Raw genomic sequence first — 13,137 nt, 5'->3', positions numbered from 1 at the left:
GAAGTTTCAGAAAGCTGGGAAGTGGAAGAGATCAAAGGTCTGATGTGGTCTGTGGTAGATCAAATTGCCCTCAGCCCTCTGGTGATATAGAATAAGTATTGTGCATTTTTATTCCCCACTCAACGTTTCTTCATTTCCAAGAAACTGCTCTCAAGGAACCAGGGGCCACCATGAAACATTTCAGAAATGGTTTGTGTTTGTTTGATCGATTTTAATTCTTTGAAAAAGTGTGTTTTCTGTCTCTTTGGTCACAGAAGATGAACAACGTGAGGAAAAACATTTTTTTCCACTGAAGAGACTAAAACTAGAACCAACATACTTGACGATGACTTCTAAAATGTATTTAAAGAAAGTGCACCTTTCTGGGAAAATGGTTTAGAATTTCAGATATTTCCATTGGACTTATAATGCTAGTGAATACTTTAATATTTTAAAGACAGGTATTCTGTACTGGTAGGAATAGTGTTCAGAACAGATTAATATTTTGTAAAATTTGGACTTTGATGGGCCGCTTTGGAATCCTGCAAGACATTGCTTTTTCACTACCTTTTGGACAAATAGAGTTCTTCTTTTTGTTTCACAAACAATTTGGCTTGACAGCCTAATGCCCAGGAAAAGGTTTTCCTTGCTTCTTTCTGGATAGGGAGCTGGTCCAGGGGAGATGCTTCCAGGGTTCCCCGTTTGCAGACCCCGCAATGCTCCCTATCGGCTTGGCCATCCTCTTAAGACACCCAGGAGCACTCCAGCCCGCGGAGGGTGACTCCATCTGCGAAACGGAACCATGATCTTGCGCTTTAAGTTTACCAGCACTTTGAACTTTGTCAAGTACTTGCAAATCTGCTAGCTCATTTACTCCTCCTAGAGATCCTGAGAAAAGTGAACCTCTAATCTACATTTAAAAGGGTTTCCCTAATGGTACACAGTTGGGGGCCAAACTAGGGCTGGAACCCTCTTTTTCTCTGGGATAAATTCTGGGCTGACTGAAGACCAAGGCTTCCAACTGTGCTCACCAAAGCCACCTCTGTCTGGTGGGTTTCATCCCAAATCCTTTTGCTGGTAAGTAGTTTTTTTGAACTCTGTCTTAAATAACATTTGGCCAATGTATGTTTCCAAAAATATATAATTTTATTTATTTGTTAAGGTTTTTTTTACTGACTACAAAAAAAGCCAAATGGGGCTTTAAGGAAACACACATATAATTGAAATACTATGCAAATGTTTTTCTTGGAATTCTCCAGTCCTTCCCCACATAGAAAGGGGAGAAAAATTAATGGCAGACAATGCTGCTCTGTTACCTAAGGTTCTCTGAGTAAGAAGGAAGATGGTTTTGAAAAGGCGGGTTGGGAAAATAATCTCAACGGGGGCTTATTGATTTCATCTGGGAATGACTAATTCTAAAGTGTGTCAACATAAGGCCACAGGACATATCAAGTATGATACCAGGCCTGCCTAAACTCATACCTAAGTTCTGGAATATCCAAATCTAAGGATTATAACAGAGGTACAGTTAAATTAAATTAATTAAAAGTTCTGTTATTTGATACATATTTTAAAAATAAAACTTCCCAAATCAAAGTCACTGCCATCACCATTGACAATAAAATCCTGTTTTCTGGTCACAACTCCCCTTTTAAATCACCTGATAACTGTGACTGAAGGAACAGAGGACTGAGACCAAGGATGCAGTTTATATGACAAATCATAACTAGATGTGTCTGGTTTTCTTCCCCCTCATGGCTCTTTATTTGCTATTTCCCTATTAAAGACAATCCATTTTTATTGAACAGTTTAGGGTTTCCTTATTTATATGTTCCCTTATTCTAAACCAATGTATCTTGAAGAGCCCATAACATAATTTTCCAAAATGTTTTTTATTAACTTCCTCTTAAGGGATCTCAATAACCTAGTAAGAATAATCTCATAAACAACACAGCTGAAGCACAAAATTCCAATATTAATTCTTTTAAACTTAAGGATAAAAGGTTTATTGAACTTTGTGATGGTGATGACAGCATTAAATATAGTAGTAATCTGGGCCAGCCACAAAAATATTGGGAAAAGTAAAACAAACAAACAAACAAAAATACTGGTATCACATTTAAGGTAAATTATATTCTCTAATATAATTCTATTCACTTACATACTTTGAAAATACTTCAGTCTACATCTTATCTAATTTCTAGTTTTTTTTCTAATTTGTCTTGACAAATGACTCCAACTAGGAAGAAGTCAGAAAATCCTTTTCAGATCAGAAATGCACGCCTAACATTGCCTTTTCCCTCCATTTCTCCTCCAGAAGCCTTCCCACCATGGGTCCTATTTGTTTCATTTGGTGGTTTGATGTCCCTTTGAAAATCTCCTTTGTTCTTCTGCTTAGCTCAAAAAATAGTAACCTCTTCAATAAAAGATTAAATTCAAAAGTATCCTGGAGACAATTTTGATGTTACCATTTTAAGGTTGAATCTGAATAACATTTTAATAGAAGGAGTCCCATAGTAAATAAAATAAGAAATGTAAACATATATTTGCAGGTATAGAATTATCTTCTAGATTATATACTGACACAGAATTAGTAATCTTCAGTAGGATATTGAATATTCTCAGTAATTGCAAATAAAACAGAAAAATCACATTAAACAAATCCATGACAGTCTATGGAAATGCCGTAGACATCTATTTCCACCCCATTTTTCACATTTAATCATTGCTAAATCTCCACAATGTATTTTTCTGATGTCTCATTCTGTGGCAATATTCCATATGTTTGGCAACTGGTCCCTCATGAGAAGAAACTTTCAATTAATTTGGCTGCAAGTTTTCTCTCTATTAAGCTATTCCCAGAACCAATCCCTTAACCCCCTAACATTATAATGAAAACAAATTATACTTTAAAGGCATCTGGGCGTGAGATACCGCAGTAAAACATCTGTGACTAGACCCAGATTGACAGAGGGAAGGGGAGTGGGGCGATCTGAGAAAAGAAATCCACCAAAATAACAACAGGAGTTAGGAGTTGCCTCCCAAGATGATTTTCCAGTCTGCCACTAACACAGTTAACTCAAAGTACATTTTCCAAGGGAGAATCAATTTCAATTTTGCCAATTAAACCCAACCTGCCCACCTACCCCCAACTGCAGTGCCTCAGAATGGTTGATCTGTGTTCCATTTTGATCAGGGTTCCGTAAAATTGAGGACTAAAAAAGGTAAAACCTCACAGCGGCATGTGAGGTTTTCTTCCTACAGCAAACAATAGCCCAGCTCCAGGGCTGCTTCTGTTCTAGACCCAGAAACAGCTCTTCCCTCCCAGGCCTCCTGGGAACACAGTGAGAGATGGATCTCACCTCTCTGTAGCTTGCTGGGCACTCAACCCCCAATGGCACCCCGGTGCTCAGAATTCCTGCACAAACCCATGCTCCTCCCCGCAAAGATCTCACAAAGGAAAGAAGGAAGAGACAGAGGAAGGAAGGGATAAAGGAAGAAGAAAGAGAGAAGGAACACAGACATTCAAGCCACGATGGAATTTTACTAAAAACAGTAGACCCTATTCGCTCACATTTGGGTTACAGGCATTGTTAACAACACATTCCAGGAAGGGAGGAAAGGCGGAAAACCATTACAAAAGTAAGCCCCACCCCCAGCCATCTCGGAACCCAGCAATCTATACAGTAATGCATCTGGTGCTGCCATAGCAAACTGTTGTTTCAGTCTGTCTCCAACCTTAGGTTTCCCAAAGTGGGTAAGATTACTCCTTTCGTCCACTCAGCAGCTAAACTGGTTCCAAGTCTCTCTGCATTCCAAAGCTTCTCAGCCCGAATACTGATAAATTTCCCTAATTGAAAGAAATGGCACAAGGTCCCTCCATCCAACTCCACCAACCCTCCCCCTCCACAACTCCTTAATTTGGAGATTAGTTTCCCAGGGAAACCCACAAGATATCCACCATTACTGACTAAATCAAGAGGCTGGAAGGAGATTCCTTAACAATGTGATAGAAAGAAAGGTGAGCCCCTGTTAACTAATTTCCCAGTCTGGATGACTGCAGGTGCGACTGTCTCCCTCCCCATCCTCCGCTGCAGCCCTCCCAGCACCTGAGTCTCTCTGGGTTCTGTCTGCTAATGCGGTGCTAAGTAATCACTAATTGACTGTAGAACAGAGTGAAAGGACACTAAAATCCGAGGCAAAAGGGAAGTGTTAGGACAATGGAAATATTTAGGACTAGAGGCTGTCTACACCTGGTCAGCGGGGTCATCAGGTCACTGTCCAAAATCCAAGACGCCCCTGTGGGCTGTGTTTTGTCTACTCAATGGAAAGCCATTGCTTTGCCGGTTTCCCGCCTGCCTCGACCCCCACCTCACCTCTAGGACTCGATTTTTTAAAAATCGAGCCTGGTATTTGGTCGCGTAGGCGGTCCCCAAGATGTCTTGAGGACTCACGTTGCTCTAATCCCCAGAGCGTTCAGCCTACATTCTTGTCTTAACCCCGCTTTGTTTTCGGCGTGTCAAGAGGGAGGTACAACTAGCTTTGGTATTCCTTCCTTTAACTTCCCGCCGCTCCTGGTTTCATCCCGCCCGGGCTTTTGCTAGTAATTCTTCTTCCTGATTAGTTTCACCCTTCAGAATCCTTTAAAAGACATTCGCCCTGCCTTCTTTAAAAAAAAAAAAAAAAAACCATAGGTCTCATCCGTGATGAAGCCAACCTCTGAGCCCCAAAGAGTGAAGCCTGCGCTGAGTGCCAGGCCAGCCGCGGCTTCCTCTGTAGGATGGTGGGTACAACCCGCGACTCGCTCCATTTCTTCCCGGGCACACAGTGTTACCAATTCCCTCCCCAGGTCGAATTTAATTTACAACAACGGCTGCGCAGGTACAGACCTCGTCTCTCTTGAGCCTGCCACCTTGCAAGCGCTCTTCAAGTTCCGCTGAGCGCGGGGAGCAGGGCTGGGAGCCCAGAGGAGAATGCGGGCAGGGCGCGCGCAGCGCAGGGAACCGCCGGCTGCCTCCAGGCTCTGTGCCGGAGGAGCAGCTCCCAAAATGTGAGAACCGCTTTCTAAGGGTTAAAAAGTCACGGAAACACTTGTGCCGCCAGCGTAGGGGGTTAATTTTGTCTTCCCAAATTCTTGGTGCGAAATGGGTATGCGGAAAAGAACTTACCGTCTCCGCTCTCTGGCCGCGCTCCCACCTGCCGCGCCTCTTCGCGCGAAGAAAGTCTGCCCGGCTGCAAACAGGTAGGAAACTGGTTCCGGGTTTGGCCAATCCCAGACCGCTAGGGATAATAAACTAGGAAGAGGAACGGGCAAGGTGGACGCAGGGAAAGGGCCAAAGAGCAGAAATGCCGAATGCGCCGCGCGGTGGCCGTCCCTCTTTTGCCCCCTGAGCAGTTGCGACCTCCACTCGGGGCGGCTGAACGCGGTGCGTGCGAAGCCGGCTCCGCGGGAAGGGCCGCCCTGTCCGCACCTGCCTCCCCTGGCGAGCCCTCAAAAACCCAGGGCGCGCGGCAGGCTCGCTCAGGACCGTGCGCCGCCCATAGGTGCGCAGCAAACGCTTTTGGATGCAATTCATCGTCAGTCCCCCGGGCCACCCAGGCCGGCGCCTGCCCGCGGGGCGGAGGAGCTCTGCCCTGGTGGCGGCGAGGTCACGCAGGTCGCGCTCCCAGACCCGAGGACGCCGCTCCCGCCCGGCCCCGCCTGGCTCTGGTTTTCCGCGAGGATGGACCGCGACCGAGCGAGGGAACCACTCGAGTTAGGTCCTGTCTCCTCTCTTCAGTCCCGACTTTTCGTCTTACCTGGACACGGACATGGGACCGCTCAGTGCAGACCTTCGCCCCTCACCCGCCCCACCTGCCTGCTCTTTGTCCCGGTTAAATCGTTAATTCCTCTCCCTGAGCGCCCTGAGACTGCGGCTTCCCAGGCGGGCTCCCCTCCGCCCTCTCTGCCCTCTCCGATCTAGGCATGGGAACGGAGGAGGCCGGAGCCAGCGCGCCCCTCGGGCGCCCTCGGCCTCCCGCCACCCCAAGCGAGGCATGGCCGCAGTCACCCGGGTTTCTCCAAACTCCCTCTGGCTGGTGCGTGGCTCTGGCCCGACGCTGGGACGGGATCCTCGCGGTTGGAGAATCTGAATCCCCAACCCGCGAGGCCCGAATCTGCCGGCGGGGACAGCCAGTCTGACTTTAAAAGTTGGCCCGCCCCTGACAATATTTTTGTGACGCGGGGAAGGAGGTTTGTGGCGTCGGGGGCTGCTGTTTGGATATTTGTATTGGAATCTGATGGAATTTCAATCTCTATTTTTTTTTCCGTTTTTCTTTTCTTTTTTTTTTTCCCCTGGCACCACGAGAAAAGGCAGGAATGGGAAGAAGAGCAAATCCCTGCTCTAGAGTTTGAGAGAACTGCCCGCCGGGAAGTGAGTTCACTCCACCCTTAAGAAATGGCCTGCAAGAGGATAAGGTCGGGGACGAGGATTCTCACGCGACCAGTGCCGGGAGCCTCACCACGCAGGAGCGCCAGGAAGGGAAGAAAGGGTAGCGAGGCGTCCTGAGAAGTCCTTCGCCCAGATCCTACCAAATACAAAATCAAATGCCCTTTCCCCACAGCTCCGGGGTTCACATGAGCGCAAGATAGATTTTTTTAGGAGACAAGGAAGGGATGGGAGACGCCCGGGCTGGCTTCTCATTTACCACTCCCAGCCTGGACCCGGAGAATCACTCCTTCCTCCCGCGGGGCTGGCCTGCTCTCCAGCCAGCATTCCGGGATATCCGTTGTCCTTTCCTGCGTGCCCCGGGAGACTACGTGTGAGATGGACCAAAACCGAGGGCAAGGGGCGGATAAAACGCCCACCTCCCTGGACGTCCCTCACTATTCCCAAACGTCTTGGTCAGCAAGAGGGGCCGACAGGACCCAGGTGCGTGGGGGAACTGCTGGATTCGGGGAGGAGAGAGGTTCGGAGGAGGCTAAGAGGCCACCGCACCCAGCGCTGCCCAGGGTTAGGCGCTGTGGGGACTCGGACCTTGGCAGCCCTGAGGGAGGCAGCGGGGACGACCCCGGACAAAGGCAGGTTGTGCCGGAAACAAGAGAAACCAGCCACCCTAAATCGTGGGCCAAGTAGCTGGGACGCATCAGTTTAGGACGAAGTCCTTTTTTGAACCTATCCACTGGCGCCCACAAAACAAGGAATTCTGCGCGTGCTGGATGTGACCCCGAGGGTGTCGAGGGTGTTGCCTCCTGCAGAGCACTCCCACCACCCAGAGCAAGGAGCCGGGGTTCGAGTTCCTTAAAAAACACTGACCTGAGGCGGCGGGAGGGGGGCTGCCCCGCCCACCAGTCCGAGCTTTGGCGGGGGGCGGGGTGTTCTATTTCTCTACCCCAAGTTGGTCTCGGATTGCTCCCAGCCTCCTCCCTCCGGATTCTCCCGAGCTTCTTGCTCAGGCCTACGCCCCTCAAACGGATAAAGACCCCCGAGCCTGTCCGGAGAAGCCCCAGCCGGGCGCGGCCCGATCGGGCGACCCAGGGGCTGTCGGAGCGGGAAGGCCGGGACCTGCTCCGCAACCTCTGCGCGGAAAAGCAGGAGGACGGCAATCGCGCCAAAGACCAGGCCGCCCAGGAGCGAGCAGTGTCAGGAGGCGTTGTGTGTGGGGGGGGGGGGCGTACAGGGTGTAAGGAAGAAGACCGTCAAGAGAGAGAAATGATTACAGAATTTGCTAACGTTTTCCTGAAGGGAATGCGCCTCACCCATCCCTCCAAAGCAAAAGACTATACTGTATTCCAACCCCTAAAACGCCCCTAGAGGCCAGGGCACCAGAGGCACTGAGGTTGGGGAATCTCTAGACCTGCGCTGCCAAGTGCTCCATCTGTGGTGGCTCAGGGTGAAGAAGCAGAACCTGGTGGTGGGGTGGCGGATGACCCTTCCAGTTGGCAGGTTGGAGGGACCCCTGTGGGAGAGCCTTTCTGTTGTCTCCTCCACTACCAGGTTTAAACACCCACAGCCGGAGATTACCCCCTCTTCCTCCCTGAGGCCCAAGGGCATGTCCACCCCCCCATGGAATTCTTAGGCTACTGGGTCTGATGCCCCAAGAAAGAAAATGATTGGGTATATGTGCCAGAGGGGACCAGTCCCCCAGTGCCCAGCACCAACAGCTTAATAGCCAGAAGCCAGATCTGCTGCAATGGGGGAGGGTAAAATCCACACACATCCCCAAAAGAAAAAAAAAAAGCTGATCCCAAAGCCTTCAGGGATTGGTCCCCTAAATTTTGGCCAGTGCCTCCTCCAACCCAGGCCACAGAACCAGGGCAAGACAAAAGGAAGGACAGGCCAACCCCTCCTGGTTCAGCCTTGCCTCACTGGACCACCCTGGGATGAGAGTCCCCTTCTCTACCTCATTAAGTTTTCCACAGTTCCAACCCAGACGCCGAGGCCTGGCGAACTGTAGCTCTGAAGGGGAGTTCTAGGCAATTTAGGAAATCGAGTTCCTGACGACAAAATCAAAGTTGTCTCTGAGTAAGAAAAACAAAAAGTGAGACCATCTGAGAGTGTGTCCTGCGCATCCAAAGAAAGGCTATCAGAGCAAAACCCACCGTCTTACATTGCAGTCCTAACAGAGGCCACCTATGGACCACAACTATTAAAGCACAGCTGTATCGGATAACGAGCACAAGAGTCACACACACCTTCGCCCACTCACACACTCCCCTCACTCGCGCAGAGGTACAATCAACTTAAGCTGCAGCACCTTTGCCAGGGTTTGTGTTTGTGCAGGGGCTGACAACCCACTCCCTCCCTGCCTTCGGTGGGCTGGGGTAGTAAGGAGTCAGTGAATCCCCAACGCCTTCCACAGACACATCTTAACGGTAAATTCCCCAAGGCACAGCGCAGACTTGGAACTGTTTGCCAACAGTTGACAGAAAAAGATACAAAAGATAGCTGTAGTATATAGTCAAGGAACAACCTAAGTAGGTTTGAGTGAAGCTATCCTCTTCTAGTCCCTTCTCACAAACTTCCCAGGAAGTCGCGGGGTAGGGGTGTGAGGGGACAGACACGCTCGCCAGCCTGCCTTGGAGATACTGCCGGGGCAGAAACCGTGTCATGGAGAGCCGGGGCGCAGGAGGGCGCGCTGCTGCGCCCTAGTTCCTAGGTAGGCACCCTCCGTGGATGAGCCAGTCCTTACTTAAACCTCAAGGATGGAGCTACCGGTCCACTGACGAAGTCGCGGGCGGAAGCACAGCCCCTTGGCGAGCGGAGTGAGGGAGCCCTTTTTCTCTCTACCGTGCCCAGAGGCTTTCCGCAGAACCCGCGAGCCTACGGGCCAGGGCTCACGCGGCGCCAGCCAAGCGAGCGCGACGCCACGGGACCTGCTCTGGCTTCCGCACAGATTCTCCATCAAAGACTCATCGTTCACCAGTAAGGAACAGAGAAAATTTTCACCGGGAAAATCCCTGCGCGCGCGCACACACACACACACACACACACACACACGCACGCACGCACGCACCTGAGGATAAACAAGCCCCGAGCTCCGGCCGCCTTCCTAATTTCGGGCACGGGAAAGAAAGCGCCAGCACACCCTTGTCTCTCCCCTCCCGAGTCCGAACCATACTGAGAGCCTGCTCTCGCGTGTGCCAAGGCTGTACCCCCAGTTCACAACTTCGTCCCGGTGCTTCTCCCTCCCTTCATTCCTTGGCTAGCTAGAATATGGCGAGTGGACTTCCTCACCAGGAGCCAGCAGTCCCTGGCGGCGCAGGCGGCGGGCGCCGCGGACAGCAGCGGCTGGGGACGCACCAGGCGCGCACGCCCTGCGCGCGGGGACAGAGCGTGTGGCCTGGGCTTCTGCGCCGCCAGCCCCGGGGGCGGGGGACGCGCTCTCCAACTTCCCGCCAGCTGGGGTGAAGTTGCACTAGCGGTACTGCGAGCTTTGACCGTAGCCCCCCTCCCCCGGCGGGGGAGGAGGGTTTGGGGGACCACCCCAGCGCTTAGGCCTGGCCTGCAGCTCGTTCCTCCGGTGTCTGTCCCCAGACAGCACTCTCCCCAAGGCTCCTAGAAAAACCATGGGCTGGGGATGCGGGGTTCGGTATCCCTCGGCTCGCCTCAAGCACCATCCGGGAGGCTCTCACTTTCGGCCCCAAAACGCCAAGGGCCAGGCCCTTCAAACGCACTCTGGCTGGTGCCCCTGCCCTGTGACCGCCTCTGCGCCCGGGCCGCCGGCCCCTCGCCCCGCCCGTCCCCTCCGGTCCAGGCTACGCGCAGCGTCCGGCCCGCCCCAAACCGGCCAAAGCTGCCGGCCGTCTTGTTATCAAATTAAGTCAGCGAGAAAGGGGGGTGTCTTACGTTGCATCGGCACACCAAGCATCTCCGGGAGCCCCTTGACAGCCCCCTCCGCGGGGACAGCTGCGCTCTGCATCATCTCCGAGCGAGAGCCAGCGAGTCGCAGTCTACGGAGATCTCTCGTTCTCTCGCTCAAGCTGGATTCAGAAATTTGAAAATAATAAAAAACCCAACCAGACCGCCGAAGTCACGGTGGAAGCCGGACCCTCCGCCTCTACAGGAGGATTCCACAGGCTGCCTGGCCCCCTCCCCCAGCCAGTCCTCAGTCTGTTTCAAATCCCTTTGATCTCGCTCTCCCGGGTTGGTGCACATCCCGGGTTGAGGAGACGCTGTTGCTGCAGCTCTGGCTTTTTTCCCCTCCTCCCTCCCCCCGCCCGCTTCTCTCCCCCTCCCCCTCCACCCTTCGCGTGCCGGCCGCCCAGGAGGCCGCGGTCACCCAGGCATTTTGATTCATTCACACTGCAGGAACGGCCGTGACGTCGCTTTCCGCAGGGAGGCCCGCCCTTCAGCCAAGCCCCCCACCCGGCAGCGAGCGGCGGACCCAGGCCCGAGTGGTGGTGCTAGCGCCCCGAGAGAGGCCGGCCGGGCAGGAGGGCCGGACCGCATGGAGCGGGGCGGGGCCTCACGGGCCGTTCCCCCTGCTCCCCGCGGTGCGGGCTAGCGCCCCGTGTATAAATACTGCAGCTGGCTTGGCCGCGGCAGCAGGTGGTCCCGGACGGCCGCGTCTGGGGTTTGCAGGTTTCCGTGGGTCCTCCCGGGGTTTCGGCCTCAGCCGGCGGCTCGTGTCCTCTCCGCCCCTCCGTTCGAACCAAGGGGCGGGGAAGGGCGGGGCAGGCGCTCCGGAGGCCGGGGTCGCACGGCGGTGTCTTCCCGTCGCGCTCTCGTGGTCCCGGGCTTCTCTCGGCCGGACCGAGCGTGCTCCGTAACTAGATGACTCCATCCTCCTCCTCCTCCTCCTCCTCTCCTCCGGCCAATTCCTTTCCCGCCGGCGCTTCCCAGCCCTTGCTCGCTCTCCCCCGCGTCTGGCTGAGGCCGGGCCAGGGACGGCCCGTACTCAGCCCGGAACGCGCGAGTCACGCAGCGGGCTGCGGCGGGCCGAGGAGAGCAGCCAGGGGCTGCGCACGGAGGTGGCGGGGCGCGAGCCCCCGGTGCGCGCCCCCGCACGCCGCGGCCTGCAGCCCCGAGTCGGCTCTTCAGTCCTTCCCCGCCCCGTCCCGACTGCTCTGCCCGCGTCCGCTCAGCTTGTCTGCCCTCGGTCCTCAGAGACCGCTCTGCTCAGCGCTGCGACCGCGGGCGTTTTGAACAATTCCCCACCTCGTGCGTGCGGGGCGGCAGCGAGCACCCCACCCCAGGGGCTAACCAGCAAAGGCGTGCGTGTTTTACGGTATTTACAACACACACACACACACACCAATTCTCAACGCGAGTTCCTGGAGGAAATAAAACAGAAGGCCCTCCGCTGGGACAGGTCTCCGCCGAGGTTTCCTCATGCTTCATCAGATTCTCTACGCCGCCTGACCGGCAGACGCGGGACACCCATCCCCCGGACCCGGCGGCTTTCTGGATCCCAGAGCTCGCGACACCGCCACTCGGAATTCGTTCTAGAGATGTAGACAGATGTGTAATCCCAGCCTAGTGGGGTCCAGCCTGGGTGGGAAAGGGAACTGTGTGCTCTCTCCAACTTTCCAGCGTGTCCCCTGCTTTTTCTCCTGGCGTTGTCTCCAAGAAGGGGGCACCAGGGTCGGTGAGGGACAAGCATGACTGTGGGAGCGGATGGCATGGCTGTCAGCGCTTAGAATTTGTTTTCAATGAAGTCACAATGACTTCTATGTGACCTAGTACTGGGTTGGCATCATCTCTTGCCCTGTTTACCTGCGAGGTAACTCCAGTGCACAGGAAAAAAGCCAAGAACCCGGTGACATTTTCAGTGTTTACCAAAATGTTTTCTACAAAAATTTAGCTAGTAAACAAACACGAGGAAATGCCAGCCTCATTAAGAATCAAAGACAGGAAAAACAAAGCATCGTAGCACTTAACACCTTTTTTGTCTGTTCAATGAATAAAGGGGGGTGGATCGTAGAATTCAGTGCTGGTGAAGGTTATTTGGTACTGCTACTCTCACAAATATTGCTGGTGTGCTTATAAGCTCTTAAATTCGTTTGGAAAGCAATTAGGCAATATGTATCAAACCCATAAATTTTTCATACCCTTTAGCTCATGTAATTCCACTTTTGAGTGTCTATTCCACAGAAATAATAAAATTCGAAACAAGTTTCATACATGAAGATGCTTATTACAGCATTACATTTTGGAGAAAAATAACCTAAATATCCAACAAAAGAAAAGTAATATACAATTATTGAAACTAATTATGAAACCTAGCAACATGGAAATGCTTGTGAAATACTAAATTTTTTAAAAAGTAGAATGCACTATTGTATGATTATAAGTATGTAAAAATGTTAAAGATAAAAGCAGTGATAATCCCATTGTTGGCTAGGGTGTGCAGAAATTAGAAAACAGTTTCCTGGTGGGTATGCAAAGAGGGACAATGTCCTCTGAGGGCATTTTGGCAATATCTTTTATAGCCCAACAGTGTGATGGATTTGACCCAATCCATATGAAAATTTGTCCACAGTAAATAATCAAGAATATTTATAATGATACAGTTGCAAGGACGTTTAAAAAAGAGAATAACCTACATATCCAACAACAGGGGATTATTAGAGTATATAAAATGGAATGTTATAGTCATTAGAAAATACAACACAAGAGTAATAATGTAGAAAAGTGTTTGAGGTTTATAAGGAAGTGAGGGAAAAAAGAAAATATG

General features: G+C 51.9%; 1 protein-coding gene across 1 annotated transcript in view; it reads right to left on the bottom strand.

Annotated features, from left to right (window-relative positions):
* Window positions 1–10,383, bottom strand: part of LHX4 (LIM homeobox 4) — a 42,572-nt gene extending 32,189 nt beyond the window's left edge. Inside the window, exon 1 of the mRNA XM_036874186.1 lies at window positions 10,308–10,383. Within this exon, the coding sequence (XP_036730081.1) occupies window positions 10,308–10,383 (76 nt within the window). The remainder of the gene's footprint in view (window positions 1–10,307) is intronic.
* Between the last annotated feature and the right edge of the window lie 2,754 nt (window positions 10,384–13,137).

Source organism: Balaenoptera musculus, chromosome 1 (genome assembly GCF_009873245.2).
Source record: "Balaenoptera musculus isolate JJ_BM4_2016_0621 chromosome 1, mBalMus1.pri.v3, whole genome shotgun sequence".
NCBI lineage: Eukaryota > Metazoa > Chordata > Mammalia > Artiodactyla > Balaenopteridae > Balaenoptera > Balaenoptera musculus.
The sequence above is the reverse complement of the archived record's forward strand: the minus strand, read 5'-3'. Positions and strand labels throughout refer to the sequence as shown.